Genomic DNA, 24,042 nt, shown 5'->3' with positions numbered 1-24,042 from the left:
CAAGAGGAGGAGGAGAAGAAGGAGGAGGAAGAGGAGGAGGAGTGTTAGTGGATAAATAATTTGGATGGACCTGTTTTTTTTTGTTTTTTTAACTCATTAGAAAAGACAAAACACAAGCTGGACTTCCTTCTGTTTTAAATGTTCCACTCTTCCCACAGTGTTATACTGAACATTCCCAGCTGTCACACTCTTTATTCCCCCCCTCATCACTCTTAAAGCAATACCATTACAAACCAATCATGTGAATGCTCGAGATCACATGTGTCAAACTCAAGGCCTTGGGGCCAATTTTTTTTTCGAATTATTCCACAAAATCTCCTAAAATTAAATTAAAATTGGTCCAAAAATGAATAAATCAAAAGAAAGTATCAGTCACTTATTGCTTAGATATTTTTGATGCCTTCCATACTTTATGTCTAATTTATAACTGGAAGTACAAACTTGGGTTGAAATTGTTCATTTTCCTGCCTAAAACCTGCAGCCCACTTTTAATCGAACTGGTTCCTATTTGGCCCTTGAACTAAAATGAGTTTGACACCCCGACTTTAGACGATTGCTTTAAAGCTGAATAATTGAACTTTGTTACTAATTTATATCAGAAATGTCTTTGAAGTTGTTTGTATCAACTTTTAGAGTCAAAAACACTTTTAATTTTCATAATATTATGTTGTCAAAGGGTCAGAGAGAGACTGGGAGGGGGTCCACAGATGCCTTCAAAAAACTAAGATGATTTTTTGAACAATTTGAGCCCATTTTTGCCCCAAACTCACCATTCAAACCTGTTTTCATCACTTTTTTGGCTAATTTTAATGCATTATTGCTACATTACTCCCATTTATGCCACTTCTCAATCAAATTTCAATGCCTTTTATGCATTTTTTCACTTTCAAGACATGTTCGGCACTTACAGTATAAACCCTTTCCACCACTTTTCCCACCTAATGTTGACCCATCATTGTCACTTTTAACCACGTTTCACCATATTTTATGCTTATTTTTTGCCAATTTAACCATATTCAGGATTCTTCATGCCCATTATTTGCCAGCGTAAACTAATTGTTCCAATACTGACACTTTGAACACTTTAAACCACTTTTTCTGTCTGTTTTTGGCCACTCTAATTTTCAACTTTTTAAAAAGGTTGTAGAGATTTTTAAAATCCAATTTCACCACCTTTGGTCACTTTTAAACCACTTTATTTCTGATTAAAACAAGGATTTACATCTTTAAGATGAGTGCACACTGTGGCCCAAAAAACACTAAACTTGCTGGATAACAGTGGATATTATTCAGATAAATAAATAAATGTGGTTATCACAGATTCATCGAACAATGGACCATCATTTTGCTGACTTCATGAATGGGCCCTAAAAAGCTCTTTACTTTCATCCCCCTTATAGATGAGCCTGTCTCCACATGTCTGTGTTCAACCACCTTCAGGTACAGTAAGTGGGGGTCCCCGGTCTCTGGAACCTTTATTTTGGGGGTCACGGGCTGAAAAGGTTGAGAACCACTGCCTTAGAGAGTCTTTGGTGAAATAGTAGTGGTGGGACAATACGCCGAGTTCACGATAAAAAAAAAAAAGGCAGTATATAACTATATTTGACATGCCTTCATATGGCCTTTTCAACTCAATAGGGAAAAAACAAATCTGTCCGTACCTTCATCATGTGACATTTTAATATCCCGATATCTTGTCACATGATATGTCCTTCCACTTTTAAGAAATATCATTTAAATTTGAGGATATTAGAGCTCAGTTACGACTCATCTAGTTCCTCGGACCTTCGACATTATGGGGAAGGATTTTGACGTTTCCCTTTTACCAGGAAAGAACAAATAGGGCTCTGATCGTCTACGTTACCACGGCAACCATCGGATGCCTTTGAATGGCATCCGATGGTTGAAGTTAATGGAGCACGTTGTTGAGTAATCACTATGTCACAGTTTGTCAAACATGTCGACCTCCACAAGCATGAGTTTAAGATTATTCGTTTTTAAATTTTATTTTAATTGCAAATCAACCCTGATTCACACGAGGAAAACCAACATAAAACCGTCTTTCAGTTGAAATGTTTGTACTGCAGGTTGTGTCTTTAAACTCTGTGAACCCAGAAATATCGTACAAGTCTGACATCTTTGCTCCACCTGTTGGATGTCAGATGCAACATACACCAAAATGTGAACTCAACTGGGTCCATCCAGTAAAATCAAGGCACAATAACCTCTAAATTATGTCAACTGTCAATTTTTCAACCTGGTTTTAGTGGAAATAAGTGGATCAATTTGGATTTTCACCTTATGGGATTTCATAAAATGAGCGTCATCGGACAAAGTTGACATGAATGTTGTGATGTAGAGAAAAAACGTTGACATTTTTATACAAAAAAAACAAACTTAGGAATCCTATATTATACAAACCGACAACATACAAAACCCTTTGTTTTCTGTTAATGCACAGTTTAGTCATTCTAAATGCCCTCAGATCAAATACGCTATAATAACATTTTTGTGGCCCTCGCGGTGATAAAAGATAAGCTATAATAAAAAGAAAACACTGTCAATTTTAGGTTTTACTGTCATTTGTGGCTACATTGTGTTAAAAATAGGCATTTTCATGAAATTTGAATGAAATAGTTGTAGTTGTATTCTCTTAGCTAATAAAAGGTGTGAAATTAACCTTTTCTTAATATAATTTTTCACAATTTCTACATCTATTAAGATAGAAGACACTGGGGATGGTTGACAATTGCACAAGGATGACTTGCTGAGACTGTTTCTTTCAAACATAATATCTCTATTCATAGTGGATTAATTAGGCTGTTTAAAAAAGATTTTGTAAAAGATGCACATGTTCTTTGGGGATTGGACAGAAACTACCAATAAAAAAAAAAGACCAAAAATGTCAGGTTTCATAAAAGAAGCATGGTTTAATTTACAGTTTTACTAAATGTACATTTCTTTTTAAAAAGTGTCATTATACACAATAAATACAATACAAAATTAATCTGTAATACTATACTTCAAATTCTCTCACCGTCTTTTTTTTTTTTGTACATTATTGTTCCTTTTTTCATTCCTGTTGCGATGTTTGTGCTGTTTTAATTGCCCACTTGGCTTGAAAAACATACACACACGCACACACACACACACGAGAGGCGCGCACACACATCCAGGATAGGTAAAGGGTTAAAGGTAACAAGCCGCAGAAAAAATTCTCAGGTAGATCCGTCCTGACCACTGCTGACCAGAATCCATTAAAGTATTACATGATGAGAAACAGGTTAGACAGGACGTGTGTGTTCATGTAGCAGGTGGGACTAAAAACAAACGAGAAGTCAGAAAGTGAGGGCAGGAAATCGGTTTAGCGTCGACAGATTTCAGGCGCAGTAGAAATAATGGCATTAAAAAAGAAAGAAAGACGGACTGGCTGTGTGAAAGTGTGTGTTTGTTGGAATAAAGCAGTAGGCACAGGGACATAGTGTGTGTGTGTGTGTGTGTGTCAGCGTGTGAAAGTGTGTGTTTGAATAAAGCAGTAGGCACAGGGACATAGTGTTTGTGTGTGATGATGTGACCTCTTACAGTGACGGATATAAAGATGACCTTGGACCAAAGGAATGTATAAATATCAAAAGTGGAAAAAGTGAAAAGCTGCAGATAAATTCATGATAGGACACGACGCAGGGACAATTCAAATGGACAAACAAAGCCAGCGCAGCACGGTCCTCACATGTCCACGGCGCCCCCTGCAGGGGCCGTTATCTGCTCTGAGTCTGAGGCACCAAGCTGCCGTTGTGGCCCCCGACCTGGGACGACCCCGAGGCGGAGGACGTGGGCAGGACCACCGACCTGTGGGACGAGCCCACCGCGGCGCCACCCTGACGCTGACTTTGGCGGTGATGGTGGGGCCGCCCGGCGCCACCCCTGATGTGGCGTGAGGAGGTCTCCTGCTGCAGGTTGAGGATGCTGTCGATGGCGCATTGCAGGTGCTCGTTCAGAGAGTCGTCCTGAGGGCTGCCGCTGGAGAAGCTGGCGTTGTCCATGTCGGGCGAGTCCGACTTGCAGCGTTTGGCGGGAAGCGAAGGGTCTCGTGCGAAAGGGTCCGAGGGCGAGGGCGGCCCCGGTGCATGCTGGTCCATTCTGAACGTCCCCGCCGGCCGGTGCCGGTTCTTCCCCCCCAGCCTTTTGTACGTGTGTCGTTCCGGGTCCTGGTCCATGTGCTCCTCCCCTCGCTCTCTTTTGATGCCGCGGTTGAATACCTGGTCCATGTCATCCAGCCCCGGCACTGCGTCGCTCGCAGCCGTGTGTAACCCCTCCTTGTCTCTTTTCTCCACCTTCACGCTGGCTATCACTGTTCGCTCTGAGGGGGGCGTGGGCGTGCTACGGGGGTACACGGACACGTTTTCGTCCCCTCCTCCCGGGACGCCGGGCCGGACCCGGGGGCTCACGTTTTCCCGGTACGTTTTCCGGAGCGGCAGGCGGCACGTGGTCTGTGAGGGCGTGGCGGTGGAGGCAGGGTTGGGTTTGGGCTCATGGTTCTCCAACGTGCCGTTCATCTGGGAGGAGGACGAGGACGAGGAGGTAGTCACGGTGCCTCTGGGCGACGTGGTGGTGCTCTGAGTGGTTGCTATAGTGACGGACGAGCCAGAGGACGCAGTGCACACGGGCGTCTGAGTCCTGATGACGGTGGAGGACGGAGTCAATGCAGGTTTTGCAGGTTCGTTCTGTGACGACGGCGTTGGTGGCGCTGATGACGTTTGGGGGGGCGTGTGCACCGGGTCCAGGGCGGTGTTGTGCACCACCTTACCAAAGCCGGTCTGATCCTGCTTGATTTTCAGCTTCAGGCCGATTCTACGGCGAGCCTCGTACGTCTTGATGGGAGGTTTGCTAGTTCTCTGCGGGAGAGCCACGTCGTCCACGTCGTCCGCAGACGCTCTAGAGTTCAAAGAGTGGAAGGAGGAAGAGGAGGATGAAGATGAAGCACGGCTGAAGGAGAAGCTTTGGCTCGAGGGTTCCACCACAGGTCGAACCGCTGCAGGCGGAGGATGAGGAGGAGGGGGACAACTGCTGGACCAGGACACAGAAGCTCCGCCTCCCCCTTGCTTTATCACCAGTTTGGTGGGAGGGAATGGAGAATGAGAGGAAGCAGCAGCAGTAACAGGAGGATGAGGAGGAGGAGGATGAAGAGGAGCTGCAGAGGAAACGGGTGAAGGGTTTGGAGCTGGAAGAGGTGGTGGAGCAGCAGGAGCAGTGGCTACACCCTCTGGGGCGGAGCCTGGAGGAGAAACCTTCAGTTGGGAGGAAACAACGCTCTCCAACATCCGCACGTTAGCCAAAAACTCCTCTGCAAGAGATCAGAGACTAGATTTCAGCAAGAATTCAACTTTAAACCTGAATTAATCAATAAGATTTCATACAATCAAATCAATATTTACAGCATTTGATATAGTAGTAGGAGTAGATTATGTTTTTAGGAGTGTGAATGAGCTCAGTCCTTTAACCAATAAAATGAGTATGACGTGGTACATTCATTTAAAGAAATACATTTAAAGTTTAAGACCTTTTTTATTTGTACTGCGGTGGAAAAAAATTAAATATGGATAAAATGCGCAATCCAGATCTAATCCAGATTGAACTCAATGGTTGTGATTGAGGAACCAACCTGACTGATTTGTGTGTAAAACTAATCTAAGATTGAAGTCTTTTAAACAAACATATCATGGTGTCTTCAAGCATTAAAATGAAAATGATTTTTTTTTTTTATCCCCTGGGGACTAATAAAGTTTAATGGGATTAATAAATTGTTGCTACTACAGCTTCCAATCATACCTGGTCTCTCTTTGGCCAGAATCTTGTCCTGACTCAAGGCCACTTTCTCCTCCTGAATGAACATCCGGTCGATCATCACCATCTCTGCCGAGGGGCCAAGTCTCTGCTGGAGGTCGAAAACGAAACAAAAAACCACGACAGGTCAGCAAATGCTCAGGAAGAGAGAAACGCGTAGCAGGCGGATTTATGAACTTACCTTGGACTCAGAAAAAAGCAGGTGACGGTATTTGTCCAGCATGGCCTGGGTCCTCTTCAGCAGCTGGCAGGAAACCCTCTCAAATTCATCATCCACTGTGAAGGGACAAAGAACACTGTGTTAAATGGGTGAACGCTGAATAAGAGAAAAAGCTGAAAACCAAAGCTAACTGTATTCGCTAACTCGAAAAATTATTAACTCCAAGGAAATTATTGTGGACTATATGAAGTCCAGAAAAAGGGAACATGCTCCTCTGCTCATTTAGGATGTAGAAGTGGAGCGAGTGAAACAAAAAAAAAAAAAAAAAAAGCTCCTGGACATCCACATCACATCTGCCCTGGTCCTTGAACGCATCGTTCCATGTGAATAAAGCCCTAATCTTTTTCTGGGAGCTGAAACAGGCGTGACTCTCCTCTCTGCTGCTCACAAAGGTTTTTAGTCACTAAAAAGGTATTTATCCTCCTGAGAAGCATCAAAAAAAGTATTTTTCTAAATGATAAAATGATCTTTTATGTGATTTCCTGCCTGATTGAAGCCAAAACAACAATTCACAACTTAGAAATGATACTTCACACTTTGATAAATTGATAATATTGTTACTACTACATAATTCAAAATAGAAATTTACCTTTAATGATTGACAATCACAATTAAGGTGAGTTCACACCAAACGCGACTTCAGCGATTATAGTTGCTTAAATCATCTGTCATGAGTCACTTGAACATAGAAGTGCTTTTTGCTCAATTCATCTACCCCAGGGACACGACAGGGAGTGACGTGGGGAGAAACTCATTGATGATTGAGTGACACTGTTGCAACATCCAAAGTCGCTTGAAAAGTTCCAACATTTTCAATTTCCAGCGACTCAGATCGCGCAATTGAGTTGCTGGAATCGCACGAGTCACGTTGCTTGAAAGGACATTGATACTGAATGTAATCTAGTCACCAGAGTCGCATTCAGTGTGAACGCACCTTTAGAAAACCCATGATTAAAAAACTATTTCCTATTAATAAACTTTTATTTGCGCCAATATTTTGCTGCGTTTTTCATTTTGTCTTAGTAGGAAAGTAAAGTTCCTTCGGTGCCATCCCAACACTTGAGATTTCATAAAAAAAAAAAGGCCAGGATCTTTCTTATATCGCCCATTAGAAAGTAAATAAATCACTCAAAATAAGAAAGCTAATGATCACTAATACAGAGGACAGAAATGAATGGGCTGCTTCATCAGGATGATAATGTAGCAATGTTCCTCAGTCACAACAACCTTCCTCTGCCAATGAGCAAACTGTTAATGAGACAGTGAGTGAGGAAGAGCATCTGACCTCTTTGATAATCCTGGGAGGAGTTGGCAGTTCCCTGGTACAGATGGTAAGGCAGCAGTCTGTGCAGCGTGTCGTCAAACGAGTGGAAAGGAGCGCTGTAGTTAGGGTGGAGTGCTGAACCCTGGTGTTTCCTCAGCTGTTCCAGAATCCTAGAGTTTAAAACAGAATGAGGCCCCGTTCACAAACACAGCATCACTGTGAACCACCACACGCCTTCTGTAGAGACACACACCTGGCTTCTTTACTGGGTTCTGCACTGAAAGGCATTTTCATCGTGGTTGTCTGCGATAAAAAAACAAAACAATTTAGAAACAGGTCTTCAATCGTTGAGGCTTCGACATGTTTACTTTAGTGATGCCGACTTGTTTACCTGAGTTTGTACTGGAGCTGGAGGTTGTAGAACAGGCATTTGAGTCAAGCTCGTCCCTAAAACCTGTATCTGCACCCCGCTGTTCCCCAGAGACATCCCTCCGACTGAGCTGATCACCGCTGGCTTTGGCTGAACCTGTAAGGAGAACACAACACATAAATACATCTTTGAAAAGGATTTTGCAGAGAAAACACTGTCATTTCTACATTTAGGGTCAAACATTAAAGCAACAGATATACATTTTATATTTTACATTATAAAATTAGAGGTGGGCAACATTATTGGATGACATTTGCCATAGAATGTAATATCAATCGACATCAGTATCATTTTTTCCACAGATATGGGAAAGTCTGTATGCTATTGTTCTGCCTCAAGCTTTGTGTTATTGAATCCACTTTCTTTATGATGTTATAGCGCTAACTAGTGGTGGGAAAGAATATTGTTTGGGTTTCCCTACCAGGCCATTCAATATGGTTCATTTCATGTTAAAATCGCAAATATCCAAAACATACTGCCGCAACGAGGCCATAACCTCAAAAATATATTGTTAACCTCCACTCTGTGAGCTAAAGTAATGTCTGAGTGTTTTCAGTTGTAGAAAGTGTTTATGATGCATTTCAGTCATTTTACACAGAGTTAATAGATCGTTGTTCCCAGTTTTGTACATATTCAACTAGCTCAAGGCTAACCGCTAAGCTAACTCGCTAGCTATCTTAATCAATCGGCACCTCAGTTACAAACTATATAACAAGTGTTATATGTGATACGTTTGTTGCACAGTATTGAAAGGTTATTTCATTCTGTATTGTTAAAGTTTCATAGTAATTCTTGTTTGTTGTGGAGTTGTTACAAATGTTTAACTGCTTTAATAATTAGTCTGGACTTTGAATCTTTATTATTATTATTTAATGTATACATGAGTGGAGTCAAGTAAGCAATTTATTTCATACTGTGCGTTGTTGGAATGTCAGTGATAAATATTTTCATATACTTTTTTCTTTGAAGCATTAATATTAATTTATGCAATTCCAATGCTTTGATTTTAGTGAAGTCAGTACACATTTATGGCCATAATGCAATGGGATTAATAACCATTTCTTTTGGTGATTCGGTTTTATTTTCTCATTTTCGGTGCATCCCTACTACAGGTATGTATATAACGGTATTGGTTAATATCAGAAAATTGGAAATTAAGTGCTGGAAAATTGTGGCAAAAAGTTATTTTTGAACATTTTTATATAAAACAGGGATCACTGGTTTTTTCTGAGTGCACCAACCTGTGCAGGCTGAGTAAGGCTGGCAGGAGGGACAGTTTGGTTCCCCATTGTTGTGGCTTGCCCTTGGCCTCCTGAGAAAACCTGTAAGTCACTTGTTGCTGAGACAAAAAAGAAGAAGAAGAAGAAAAAATGTAGGTTACAAAGAGCGAGTGCTACTTCTGTGAAATCGCTGGCCAGTGTCTGAGCTCCAACCTGCAGCAGAAGTCTTCACCAGCACTGACGTGGGCTGCAGCATTGAGAGGTGTGGAGCGGGAGCGGCGGAGCTGGCTGATGGTGCGATCACCACCTTGTCAACAGGCACATCTTGCTGAGAGCTGAACTGAATGGTGGGTGGAGGGTGAGGTTGAGGTTGCGCAGGCAAAAAGTTCTGCTGGACCTGAAAACCCACAGAGGAGTGAATGTGGTTAACATCATTGTTGTTCTTAGTGCCGTTAGATGACAGCGATGGACCAGGTGTAGAGGGCCCTGTGATTGTGAAATATTCTGCCCTCTTGTGGTGAAATAACCACCATGTCCATCCATTTGTTTTTATTTAATCATTACCTTCTGAAATGATGTCATCAGGATAATTTAAATTACGTTAACTTAAGTTGATCAAAACTTGATCAATAAACCTGCTCAGATTCAGTAAATCATTGATCCCTGAGGGGGAATTGGTTGACATTAATGCTGCTCTCATACATCTTTATATGACATATATAAATAATTGAAAAGGAGCATTCACAATAATTGGTAACACTTTAGTTTAAGTTTTATACATAAAGGCCGAAATCACGCTGTCCTTATTATGTCATTAGTATTAATAAGGTGTTATGAAGGCTGTCATTAAGTGTTGTTTGTTACCCTAACCTCACTAGATCCCTCCACCAACCCAAAAATGCCAATATAGCTCCAAAGGTGTCATAATTTAACAAACAACACTTAATAACAGCCTTTATGACACCTTATTCATGCTAATGACAGACTTATGTATAAAACTTCAAGTAAAGTGTTACCGAATAATCCATGTCAGTACAACTTATATCTACATTTTAATTGAAGCTTACACATTGTTTTAAATTACATTTTTAATTTGACATACATTTGTTTATTAATAATAATAATAATAATAATAATAACAATAATAATAATAATAAAAATGACATCTTTATTTTTTAATAGCGCTTTACAAAGAAAATACAGATGATAAGAAGAAAAGAGTACATGTAATAACGAAAGTATTACTGCTAAAAATAGTGTTAGCAGTTAAAACCAATTCTTGTTTCCTCACAGGAGCTAAAAACTAAAATTTTCTGAAAAAAAGTATACATTTCTATAAAAACAACAACGCAATTAATAAAAATTAAAGTGGGAAAACACTGAAATTAGAAGCAAATATGAAGGATTTTATCTGGTGCTACAGATGTTGGTTACCTGGTGCAGCTTCTCCAGCAGCTGCTTCTGTTGAGGTGAGGGCTGAGCGATGGACGACAGAGTCTGGATCTGTGCTGCTACGAGCTGCTGCAGGTGCTGCTGCTCCGTGGTCAGGCCCTGGATGGACATCTGTGGTTTGTTGACAACGGTCGTGGCACAAACGCCGACGGGAGGCGCGCTGAACTGTAACTGTTGCTGCGCAGCAGGAGGCTGCGGTTTGGGCGACTGCGACATGGGGGGCATGTCCTGTTGGAAAGGGGACGGCTGGGAGGCCGGCCGCAGCTGAGGCTGAAGCTGGACCTGAACGTGGGTCTGTTGGGGGGGCGTGTGCTGGGACTGAGGGGCTGGTTGAGGGGATCCAGCTATTTGATTGTGGACGATGAAGAGCGGAGGGTGCGAAGAAGGCGTTTGAGACGGTGGCTGAGGCTGAGAGGGGGGACGCGACTGCTGCTGATGGTGCGGGGACTGGATTTGCTGGCTCAGAGTGAGGGGAGACTGGGAGGGCAGGGGGCGTTCTGCAACTGGGGGGGCTGCTGTTAAGGCTGGAGAGGGAGACATGCTCTGGATCTTCAGAGCCTGCTGCTGTCCAGGCACCTAAAAACAATTTGGAAAATCATTGCAAATTAACAGCAAATATTGACACATTTATACATAAACAGGAAAGTTTCTGCAGGCAAAGAGTGATTTAAGTTCATATTGTAGACACAAATCATATATTTGAACAAAATGGAGCTGGGTGATGAGGTACACTGATTTTCTTCATTCCCATCTTCATATTTTTTACGAATAGTAAAAAGTAAAGTGTGTAAAACGTGCGTGATTTGTTGACAAAACGAGGAAGAAAGGCATTTATTAAAGAAAATAAAGTGGACAACTGGACTCTGATAGAGAGCATCCATTAGTCCACCTACTGACTTGAGCCTGCTTAAAGAATCTTTGAACACTTCAGTCAATTCTTAATTTTCTCACCTACATTTGCTGCTACTTTTTCATTCTAAGACTGAAAATAATGAGCTCAAATGTTTATTTTCATTATTTGTACTCAATGGGATTTATGTTTAACCATAAAACTACTGCATCTACATTCTCCCCTCATCTTTATGCATTTATTGAATGCAATTGTAGAATATTCTAGTGTGAATGGTTAAATGTATTAATAATATCTGGGTCAGCTTTTCTCATACCTACTGTTGCTGACTTTTGTTCTTTGAGTAATAATGCTTGATCAAGCCTTTTCTAACATTTCTCACTACAAAATACGTCATAAAAGTGTGTATGATTTGTACTGATGTGATTCATGTCTTCCAACACTTAAGGCTTCAATATTGGCATCGTATTAGAAGTGAGAAAACCGTATCAGACACCCCAATTAAATACACACCCACAGACTATGGGATATTATTAATACCTCTATTTGTGTAAAAATATATATTTTTATTTATTTATTTTGCCGTCTTTTAATATATGTAACAGTAGCTATTTCATTTTCCCCATTGTGGGACCAATAAAGTAATGTCTTGTTTTTTTTATTAACACTTAAATAAGGAGGTACAGCCTGCTAAGCTCAGGGAGGAGGTTCAGGTACAATCATTACTTTTATTTTCCCATTGTCCATCAAACGTTGCACATTTCCATTTTCTGTTTGCGTGCATATTTTGCACATTTATTACTGATTTCTGTGGCTTTTTTTATAGTCCAAAATGTTTTAACATCTGTACAGCAGTGACCCCTCCAGTACCGAGCCACATTTATCCAAAGGTAGACTATTAAATAAAACAACTTTGAAAATGCTGACTCTGCAGTCTGAAAACCATTACCACACAGCCCCATTTTGGAAAACAAACAAACAAACAGGGAAACAAAACAGATTTCCAACATCTAAATAGGTGCTTGAGTGAAGGAAGCCGCCTGCTGATTTTTAAGTGCACATAAAAATCGACAAAGCAAAGGAGGTCAAGAGTTGAAGCGGGGCACGACATTAAATTAGGAGACAATTGGAGGGTCGTAGGAACGGGGTTGGGTTGGGTTGGGTGGGAGGGGGTGGAGCAGCTAATTACGGTGTGTTGGGACAATTATTTGGGTCAGGATAGTGATTATACTGTCAACAACAACAACAAAAAGGCTTAAATACAGAAAACAGTTTAAGGTGAGGCATTCCAGCAGAACAATGTGAGTGCACTGAATAAGACTAGTTAGTATAAAGGAGAGCAATTATTAGTTATTATGAATAATAGTCGATTACTTAGACACCGTTAGATTTTCAGCCCTCAGTTTAAATAAACAAAAGCTGCAAAATGTAGCACAAGGCATGAACACTAGAAGCAATGAAAAGACCATGCAAAGAAAATTATAAACCTTCGGGAACAAATGTTTGAGAAAGCGGAGTCGGAGTCTCTATTATTATTGCATGCAAACTGTTAATTGCCTGATGTTCATTTGCAGGATTTGGATCTACCTTGTTTATTTTTAGAATTCACCATCAAGAACTGTGCATATCAACTGTAAGAGTGGGTTTCCCCACTTTTATTTGTTTTGTCATGCATGACTTCAAAATTTATAGGGTCTCCAATTTTCTGTGATTGCAGAAAACAGACAGAAAAAATAGAATTCACATTCTGAAACGGAAAAATAAATCTGACATGGAAAAAGCAATATGATCTGTTTTTTCATTTAAATTTACAAAGGGTGTGCACTGCTGTGAATCTCACGAAATGATATGATTCACGATACGATATATACCGTTGGTAAGCAACATGATATACATCCCGATATAAATAATTACAAATTTCACCTTTACAAGTAGTATGAAATGCATTTTATTTAATTTTTTTAAACTTGCGAGAACAAGTAAATGGTAACTACTGTAATTCAAGTACCAATATCAAAAACAAGTGTTATGTTTATCAAAGTGCCAAATTACATTTTTCCAAAAAGTTTAACTCCAAAAAGCAACCACATACATCTATAAAAGTGTCCAGTATGCTTCATGCAAATAAATCAACTTCCAGCTAAAACGCATTGAGGAGTGAGGTAGTTTCACAAGGTCTGATGTGGTTCACTGACACTTTGTGACTGGGCGTTTACGTGCTATGCTAATGTTAGCGCAATTAAATGTTTCTTTTCTTTAAAAACATGATTTAAAAAACATTGATTTGAACATTTTTTGGATGGATATGATAATCACGTGGTGAAATATTGTGATATAACACCAAATCAATTTTTTCTTAAACCCTCTGCATTTAGCATGTGTGGTCCGATTTCAGGAAGTTTAATAAGCAGTAGAAAATAAACAGGGAAAGAAAACAGAAAAGTAAAACAAGATGCGGGAATGGATGAAGCCTGAAATGGAATTTAAGGAAAAGTGGGAGGTCTTAAATATTAGTTATGTGTAATGATCATGCGTTTGGAAGCAACAGATAAATGTAATACAGAGAAACACTCCAAGCAAAGGTTTGGTTTTGGTTCAGGGAAAAAACAACATCTGAGAGTCAGACAGGAAGCTGCAGCAGAAGAGCGGAGCAGTGAAGGGGGGCGGGGACGGGAAGGAGCGTTAACCTAACGCAGGTGTGGAGGAGGCGGCGGCAGCAGCAGCAACAGGTGGGCGGGGCTGGACATAAAGGGGGCGTGTCTACCTGCATCACCACTGCTGCCATGTGAGGGGGGCCGGGAGAGGAGCTGTGGTGGCTCTGACCCACACAGGAGTCACCTAATTGGCTGTCATGGACAGCGGGGACCGGAGCAGCGGCGCTGTTGCTGCTGACGATTACAGAGGCGGGAACACCCACAGGGGGCGTGGCCTCGCTCTCCGTTTGATGGAGCTGCTCCTGATAGGAGTACATTTACCATTTCAAAGGGAAGGAGGAAGGAGATTGGAGGGAAGGGGGGTTAAAAACACATCACATTGAGCATGTTATCAAGTAGTTAATGTGTTCACTACAGGCACAACTCAACGTACAAACTGTGATACAAATCTAAGACACTCTCACAAACCCCGCTCTTTTCACCTACATTGCTTTTTGACTTAACATTAAAAAAGCACAACTTTAAAGGCATGAGATGGTTTTACCTTTGTCTCTAAATTTGGTTTATTGTGCTGTTGTGAGATCAACCGCCATAAAAAATTGTCCATGTTAGTCGGGCTGCACAATTACTCAATTTTCAATTGTGATCACAATTTTGGTTGGCAATATTTACATTTTAAATATGGGCTCTGCACTCTAATAGTGTATTTATTCAGTTAGCCTTTGCTACATTTTAAATTCTTGGGTTAATTTTTTAACTTATAATTCAATTTTAAAGCTTAATTTTGCACTGTAAACTTTACACATATTGTTTGTTTAAAAGCAGTGCAATAAAAAAACAGATTATTTCCCTAATCAGAAAAACAATTGCAGGTATAATCGTGATTACATTATTGATCAAAATAATCATGATTATCATTTATGGCCATAATTGTCCAGCCCTACATATTACACATACTTTTGTTAATGTGTTCCAGAAAAAATCATGCAGGTTTTGCCGGGTTGCCAAGATGCTACTGTGTGAGAACGATGATGTCATAGCACCCATGCATACCTCATTGGCACATGCGCTCTGATCTGAGCCAAACAATAATGGTGGATAACATGCGTGTGACTGAGCTGAAAATACAGCAAAATCTATATCGTCCGCATCCAAAGATTATCAAGCAACATGATGAATGGGTTTGCTTATTTGTAAGAGTAAATAAACCACTTTTTATTTGTTGAAAAAATGTATTTGGTATGAAGTAGTATTATGAATTGAACCGAGGGCTGGGCGATATGGATCAAAACTCATATCTTGAAATTTTTTCTGAAAATGGAAATACATGATGAATCTAAATATTTTTAACTCGGTAAAGCCTTACCAGAAAGACAATTCTGGGTTAAATTTGCTGATGCAAAATGCCACACAGGTACATTTATTAACAAACTGCTGCACAATGTGTGTCACTTTTTTTAAATTTTTTTTTAATTAGGGACAGCACGTGTGAGTGAGTTCTGTAGAGCGGCTTGTTTAGGGTAAGGTCTGGGTTAGGACGCACTCAGTAATCATCTAACTGTGCTTTTCATGCTGTTCTGAGAAGTAGCGACTCCTAAAACAAGTCTTTTAATACAAATTAAGCTATAAAATAAAAATGTCATACGCGATATTATAATCGGCAAAATAGAAATCTCGAGTGAAGCTTGCCTATTACAATAAAATTTTTGCTATTAGTTAAGATTGGTTGTTTGTGACATTTTGGTGGCTTCTCACATCACCACCCCTCTTATAAAAACTGACAACTGTGGACTCTGCAATCTGTGGCGAGGTGGATAATAGTGAATAGAGAGGTACAGTGAGTATTAAGTATATAGTTAGCCTATCATGGATTGTTCTTTGGAAATTTTATAGTATAGACGGGGCATGTCTTAACTGCTCCAGGAGCCATGCCCATAATTAAGGCATTTTTTGAATGACCAGGGGTTTAGTTACTCTTTAACAGATCATGTCCAATCACTTCAGAGTGTCTAAAAAAGAAAGAAGTTGATAAGTAGGCGACTAACATGAAGAAAGAGACACCGACCTGTTGCAGGAACATCTGTAGAGACTCCTGACTCAGGATCATGCTGGAGCCTTGGTTTGTGAACAGTAGCCTCCCTGGACTGTGCTGAGCCTGAGGGGGAACCAGCCCCACTGCGGTGACGGAGGAAGGGGTGGAGACGGACATTGACGGCGAGGATGCTGTGGCGGCGGTGGACACGGCAGAAATCGGCTGCATGGTCATTAAGGAGGGCTGTTGCATGAGCGGCTGAGCTGGATGAGCCGCTGCTGCCGCCTGGTCTGTGACCGAGTCTCCGGGTTGGCCTTGAGTCCCGGTCGTTGCTCCCGTGCTGCCCGGGACTCCACCCGGATGCTGCTGCTGCAGGGCCGGCTGGAGGCTGACGGCTGGACTCAAACCCTCCATCTGGCTCAGCATGGTTAGCGAGTTCTGGATGGGCATGCCCTGAATGACCGTCTGGGCGTGACCCGAGACAGTGTGAGTGGTCGTCTGACTTTGGCTCTGCGCCAATGACACGGGCATTTGAAAGAGGGTGGGCGTGCCCATCTGGCCGGGCTGGAGCTGAATCGGGCCAGAGAGAATGTGAGCTGCTCCTGGGTGGCCTTGCGACGTCAACACTTGACCTAGGTTAATGTTTTGGTTTGTAGTTAAAATCTGATTTGCTATGAGTTGCCCTCCGGGTCCCTGGCTGGTTATGATGTGGCCGCCAGGATGCTGCGTCAGGATCTGCCCACCGGCTTGTAGCTGGGGCAGGAGAAACTGATGGTTCTGACCTTGGAGAACAGTCTGAGAGGGAATAACGATGCTGTTGGATTGGTTTAATAGATGTACGCTAAGGGGCTTTCCAGAGGGCTGTGCTCCTTGCTGCTTAAACAGGGTTTGTTGGAACTGGGGGCCCTGCGTGCCGGCCTGAGTGCTTAGTACCACGTTGGAGCCTGGCTTTCCTGTCAGGAAGGCAACGTTCTGAGCAGCAGACACTGGAATTTGTTGCAATCCTACTGTCTTCTGTGTGTCGTTCTGCAGAGCTTGGGGTGAGGGCTGTGGCTGCGATTGCTGTTGCTGCTGCTGTTTGAAGATCTTGGACTGGATGGCTCCTCCCTGTGGAGGTTTGGGCTGAATAGGCGTGGGCGTGCGCTGGATGATGACGTTCTGCATGATTTGGCCTTGGGCTTGCACCTGGGATCCTAATCCTGAACTGAGCTGTGTGCTGCCGAAGCCCACCAGTCCAGTGGGAGCGGTCATTGTGGCGCCGCTGCTGCTGATGGTGCTGCTGACACACACAGCCGGTCCGTTTACAGTCGGAGGGCCCAACGTGGCTTTGTTACCTTGGATGAGGAGTCCACCACCTGAGCCTGTGAGGCCTGTCTGAGAACCAGCACTGGATAGCTCCGGTCCTGACTGGTGCAACTGGTAACCACCCATTGCTTTAGCCAGAATTGGCTGCCCGGACTGATTGATAGTCATGACCGTCGGCTGGCCTACGACTTGTATCTGTCCGATCCCTAAATGTCCCGACTGGCCCCCGTTTGAGAGTGCTTGGATGCTTGAAATGGGTTGAAGTGTCACGTTGCCCAGGCCCACTGGGGGCATGAATGGCTGAACGCTAATGGCCTTGTTCATGACCTGGGATTGGAGCTGAAGGCCCTGCTGAGCCAACACTGACCCCAGCATATCTGCGGTGGCATTGGGGGGGTTGGATGTGGTACCCTGGGCCGACCCAGAGAAAATAGCTGCAGTGTTCCCGCCGATGCCGATTCCTACACCTACTGTGGCGCCTCCAGCGTCAGGCGGCAACGTCTGAACCACCTGTGTGAGGCCTGGGATCCCAAAGGAGCCCAGGTCTAGCTCGGCTTCGGCCTCCTGCAGGCTCTGCTCGGTGATGTTGGCTTCGGCCAAGCTCTGCTGTAGGATGTCGCACGGCTCGTGGTTTGTCCCGATGCCGTTGCTTCCACCTTCGCCGCCTGGAGATCCTCCCAGTATGTCGTCATCCTCCAGGAAGTCCAGGTCCACGCTGACTCTGGGCAGGCCTGCAGAATCACTGGCCGACAGCTGGACTGTTGGCTGCACCTCTGCGACATGGCCCTTAAAACAAAAGGTGGAAGTGAGAAATGTTTGCTTTTCCACATGAAAATGCAAAACCAATGCAAGCCCCACAATGACATCTTATGTCCGATTGCAGCAAATCAAATCTTACCAGAGGTGGACATGTTAGTGAAAAGGGAGGGTATTTGGAGATGCATGCCACATAGATGGATAGAAAACAGCAGGAAAAGAAAAGGGGGGGGGGGGATCTTACTCACCCCAGCGGTGGAGAAGAACGAGCTGGAGGGGTCACTCGAACCATCCAAAAGGTCGTCAGTGTCCAACTACAGACACAAGCACCCAGGATAGGACAGACAGAAACCAAACAAGCAGGCAAAGGTCACCAGGACAGAGAAACATACAAACAAACCATCAAACAGAAAAGGGCAAGAAAAGAACGACACACAGTGCAGAAAAACCCCAGCTTGTAAAGAACCAGTCAAAGGAATATACGCCACAGAGGGGTAAAATGATACGAATAACAGAGCTGGGAAGCGTATTAGTATTAGCACATCTCTTGAATTAGCTTTTAAGAAGGGAGCAAGCTGAATCCACAGATGGTGCAGTTAAAAAAAAAAAAAAAAAGAGCAAAAATCATTAGTTGGGAAGAGCAGCTTTAAAAGGGTTAAACAATAGCTGTGAGGGATGCAGGTTTTAGGGTGTGAAAAGTCACAAACAGAGACTCCTTTTTCCAGACTCCTATTTTTAAAACACATGGACAAATAGACCTCACGACACTTCAGTTTTATTTCTCTACTTACGTGGGTCTCAGATCCATGAAGAAAGTCATTCAGAGCTTCTGGGTCACTGCAGGGGATAAAAAATATTCACACAAAGCATCTAAAAAAACTGTTTACTGTAGGTTCAGAGTAGGTCTTACCAAATTACATCTAGAAGGCACCTGCCGTCTTCATCATCCATGACAACTGCGCAGAAAAAACAAGATTTGAATTAGAAACCTAACCTTTTGAATTAAATTACTAATTTAAACTACAGTCATTTATGATACACGTCTGTTATGCGTTTACTACAGCTAAACTCTGCTGGTTTTTGACACAAACTTGCACCAAATAATCTCATAATAAGCTTATAACTTGTTTGGACACATCAAAGCAGGTCGAATTAAAAAGACTGGCCCAGCTTTACAGAAAAGTCTCTGATTTTCACACACAACCATCGCTCATATTTACAGTGAATGGTCTGAATAAAGAACATATTCATGGCAGTGACAGTTTCTTGGACAACAGAACATTGAAAACACTACTTGATCTGATGACGCTTGACATTCAAATGCTAGGGGAAGAACTCGAAGCAGCAGCCTGATACTTGGTTTGATGCAGTTTGTGTGGATCTATAAACCGCGCCTCATCACAAACTACCTGAGAATTAATGCTGATCGTGTCCTTTTCTTTATGACCACAGAGCAGCCGTCTTCTGACAGAGATTTCTGACTCCATAGCCGTATCTGACGATACGATTGACAATTCACATGTCACGACATGATATATACCGATACTAAACAATACGCGATATCAATAATTACAAATTTCACCTTTAAAAGTACAAAACAGTATGAAATACAATTTATTTTTTTACTTGCAAGAACAAGTAACTAACAGGAATTCAAGTCCCAATATCAAAAACAAGTGGTATGTTTATCAAACTGTCAAATTCCATTTTTTTTTTTTTAAGTTTAACTTCTGCTTCTACAACAAATTCTGATTCCGTTTAGTTGCTAAATTCTTAAAAAAAAAAAAAAAAATTATCACATACATCTATAAAAGTGCCCAGTATTTTTATGAAAATAAACTGCAATCAACGTCAAGCTAAAATGCATTGAGGAGTGAGGTAGTTTAACAAGGTCTGATGTGGTTCACTGACACCTAGCCACCGGGCGTTTACGTGCTATGCTAATGTTAGCACAATTAAATGTTTTTTCTGTTAAAATTTTTATTTTTTTTTTTAAATCAATTTGGACATTCGAGTTGAAATATTGCAATATATTGCCAAATCAATTTTTTCTTACACCCTCAGTATCTAAGAAAGGCAAATAGTAGCTGGAGCTGCAGATTTACGGTCTCAACAGCACCTCTTATCAAACCTCTACACATGAGTGAGGGCTAATATACGGCAATGCATGTTTTTTTAAATAGTTAACACTAATTTATTTGTGAGCTGAAAAAAATTATATACTGCTTGATATAGTAACAAAATTTTAAAAACTAACACAAAAATACTGTAATACTGTGTGAAAAATCACTTTCACAACATCTTTTGGTTGAACAGGAATAAGGAAGTCTATTACTTCTAAGACAAATAATTGAGTTTTCTAAACTAGAATTTTATCCACATATAATAAATAATTTTGAAAAGAACAAAAAAGTTTTGATTTATTTAGGAAAACAAAAAAACCAAACAAAAATGTTATGATTTCTAATATGTTTATGTGGCTATTATATTATTACACAACACATTTAGAATAACATATCTAGGCTGGGATTTAAATTGTACATCAAATCAATGGTAATTAAAAAAAACAATCTAATACTTAAGTATAAAGACATTTTAGCCTGATCAGTTTTTGAATAAATACAGTGCAATCCATTACGTTAACACACCCTGCATTCACCTTCATTTTTAGAACCTTTTTCAGAATAGTGACAGATAGTGAAAAGCAACTGAAGCACTCAAGACTCGATGCAAATCAGCAACAAGACACCAGGGAAGTTCACAAATGATTATCTGAGGTGTTAAAGCCACAAGTCAGAGAGTCAGCAATAGCAATACTTATTTAAATACAAGAAATAGGGAAAAAAAAGATACCTTTAACCGTTTTCTAATAATAAATGGTCCAATCATTACAGCAGCTGTTAGAAGCAACCTAATCATGATGATAAATCTCATCTCAACGGAAACAAAAGAAATGACGAAGCTTTTGAAAATATTTCTCACACCAACACCCACTGATAAAGGTTCAAAACATCAACAATAAATGGAGACAACAACAGAAAACAACTAAAAAAAACACCATTAATTACTGAGGTAAAAATCCCCTGGTGTGGTCAAAATGTCATGCGTGTAATGATCAATATATTGCATAAATTAGTCTTTTAGGTGACTTGTCAGATGTATAAAACATTAAACCTGTCAACCTTTAAGCTAGTGAGCCTGTGAAAATGTCCCAAGTAATTTTGGACAAAATAATCTGAAACAACAATGCACTTCGAACCAGGAAGCAGAATCAGATACTTTTTTTGGTATCGCATGTTAGTCTTTCATTAATTTATTAGTCAAGACTCACCAAAGCTGCAGAGTAATAGCCTTGACGACGAGCAAATTTTAGCACGTTAACAGTCCCATAGATTCCCAACAGTAAAACAGAGGGATTCACATTAATAAATTAAATTTATAAACATCCACCACCCAAAAAAAAAAGCATGATCTGAAGCCACGCTTATATCACTCACCCTCTAAAGACAGTGATGTAAAATGCTGTGTGACTAATGTAGGTTACATTCTAAAAACGAATCTGTCTATTTGCATACCAAACAAAAGCGTACAGGCTTAACCTGAGAGAGCTGATTTCAAATTCAGTGATTATTTAACAATCAACATTCTTTTTTATATAAAAAGAAATTGATAAAAAAATAACAAAAAACATCATCTCTAAATTAGGCACTTGCGTGAACGTGTTTCTACTTGGCGAAATATTGAGATTCAAGATATATTGAGTTTTATATTTATTTATATATTAGAACAGCATGACAAGCACAGTTAGATGAATTGATGAGTACGTCCTATCTTCCACTAAACAAGCCACACTACAGAACTCACTCACACGTGCTGTCCCTTACAGAAGAAAAAGCCAAAAGCGGCACATATTGTACAGCTATTTGTTAATAAATGTGCCTTTGTGGCATTTTTCATCAGTTAATTCAACCCAGAATTAAATAAAAATTATTATTAAAAATTATTTGAGTGACCACTGCCTACATTGATGGAGATCACCTTTCACCTTTGCCAAAGTGAAAGTCTTAATGTCTTATTTCTTGCGTGTATTTGATTTCAACTGTAGGAAAGCTGGACCTCTTTGACCTCACGTTGCAAAGGGAAATCTTAATTCCAACTAATATCAGTTCAAATTAACAGAGATAAGTGTTCAATATTGAGGAATTTCAGCATATATATATATATATATATATATATATATATATATATATATATATATATATACATACAGCTTGGATCTTTAGATGATTCAAGTTGTATTACATAGACATCAAGAGGCGCAATCCGTATTGATTTCCACTATACGTGGGAAGAATCTATATGTGAAGCTATCCAGGGATGCAGCAAACTTTCTACGAGCTGAAAATTGGAGAAACATCGGACAGCACCTGACAACAAACTGAAAACGCGCGGTTTTTACATCGCCTTCGAATAATCCCAGTACGAGTTCTCACTGGGTTCTCTGCAGTTCCCAACAATCTAAAAGTGTGAGCACTTGGATTTAAGGAAGCAAACACATTCCCGAGGTAATGCAGTGCAGGCATTCCCGGTAACTGATGAGGAAAGGCAGCGGATTGTAGCCCATGACTCGATCCTATGAATGGAGCCTCTGCAGCGGCTTTGGACAAGCTAGCTGCTGTTTTTAAATAGCCTTCCGCGAATCTGTGACTAAACTTCAACGCTTAGGCGTCTCCCATAAGGCAAAACTCACATCGGGACTTACATTATATTGAATATTCAACTTAGTAGTCCAATTTGAGTGCCGTTTGTCTTTATTTTGGTGCATTTGAGTTGACTTTCGATAGCTTAGCTAGCTAGCATGCTAACACCAAGCAGCTATCAACAAGACGCAGAGCTAGCTCGGAGCCTTTGACATTCAAAACAAACCAACGAGCGACACAAATTAAACAGCAGCTCGGAGCGACAGCACCGAAACCCAGTCGGAACCGAGCGGGGACCTTTCCTTGTTATCGTGATCTTTAAAAGGCAGCTAGCTACTCTTTCCTGCGAGGTAAATATGAGTTAATGTAGGAATAGTCTTGGATGAGGGGGGAATGCTTGGGAATTCGGTGAGAGAACAGCCGGTTCGGTGGGTTATGCAGAGTTGTATGGTAGAGTTTACGGTGTGGGTGTAGCTTTGGATGTGTGCGCAGGCGGTGTTTGTTCGCACATGTGACACTTTGGCGCTTTTATGGTAGAAATTGTGACATTTTAACAACAAACTCACCAAGACGATCGACGAGCGGGCAACGCGGGGTCTCCAGGACAGCCTCGCACGGGCTGCTGCACAGGACCCGACGACAGGCAGGAAACGGCAGGCCGCCGCCGTGCCTGTTTAAAAAGTTGTTATTCTTTTTACCAAGCGACACTCCCCGTAGAGTACATTTCATTTAAACACGCAGACTGGGTTACCCACATTTTTTTTTTTTTAAACACGGTCTCTTTTGTTTTTATTATACATATTGGTATATTCTGTGTCTGTTTTCTCATTACGTGGATTCCACAGCGGATCATGTTCTTTCAGTCCTATGTCTCCTGTGTCCTCCTTACTACTCACACCAGTGGCCTGTATGCCTTGTCTTCCATCCTTAGCATCAATTTCCCCTACATTAGAGTTTGTTATTCAGGTTCCGATTAGCGTTTCAATTCGATTTCATTCTAGTCACAGTTCAATTTTACTCGACTATGGGAAAGATTCTCAAATGTATTAATGTGTACAACTCATCACTGTAACCTGACAGCTTTGATTGTTGTGTATATTCTGTTATTGTTTATCTTATTTCATTTTTTTCTACTGTAATGTATGCACTCTTATTTAATTAACAGATTTGTACTTAATTATGTAGGTTTTTCTTTCTCTTCCTTTGTTTAGTGTGTATTCTTTTTATTTGTAGTATTTATTAAGCCTCTGTAATGCATAAAGTAGTTTGTCCCTGGGATAAAGTAAAGTATTAATGACTCTGATTCGGATTAAGA

General features: G+C 41.1%; 1 protein-coding gene across 3 annotated transcripts; it reads right to left on the bottom strand.

Moving 5' to 3' along the window:
- Window positions 1–2,905: 2,905 nt before the first annotated feature.
- bicra (BRD4 interacting chromatin remodeling complex associated protein) lies at window positions 2,906–23,369 on the bottom strand. Of its 3 annotated transcripts, XM_028464648.1 has the most exons (15): window positions 23,294–23,369; window positions 18,938–18,983; window positions 18,819–18,864; window positions 18,276–18,341; window positions 16,000–18,057; window positions 14,045–14,236; window positions 10,413–11,006; window positions 9,192–9,375; window positions 9,000–9,097; window positions 7,720–7,854; window positions 7,582–7,631; window positions 7,350–7,498; window positions 6,026–6,120; window positions 5,830–5,935; window positions 2,906–5,344 (listed from the first exon to the last, which is right to left on the bottom strand). In XM_028464648.1, exons 2-15 carry the CDS (start codon window positions 18,976–18,978, stop codon window positions 3,759–3,761), a joined length of 5,400 nt encoding a protein of 1,799 aa, XP_028320449.1. In that variant the 5' UTR covers window positions 18,979–18,983; window positions 23,294–23,369; the 3' UTR covers window positions 2,906–3,758. The 3 variants fall into 3 exon arrangements, with proteins under 3 accessions (XP_028320449.1, XP_028320452.1, XP_028320450.1); XM_028464651.1 differs by lacking the exon at window positions 14,045–14,236 and having other exon boundaries at window positions 23,294–23,368; XM_028464649.1 differs by lacking the exon at window positions 18,276–18,341 and having other exon boundaries at window positions 23,294–23,368.
- Between the last annotated feature and the right edge of the window lie 673 nt (window positions 23,370–24,042).

This window comes from Gouania willdenowi, chromosome 13 (genome assembly GCF_900634775.1).
Source record: "Gouania willdenowi chromosome 13, fGouWil2.1, whole genome shotgun sequence".
NCBI classification, from domain to species: domain Eukaryota; kingdom Metazoa; phylum Chordata; class Actinopteri; order Blenniiformes; family Gobiesocidae; genus Gouania; species Gouania willdenowi.
Note: the sequence above shows the minus strand (reverse complement) of the source record. Positions and strands in the feature narration are given on the sequence as shown.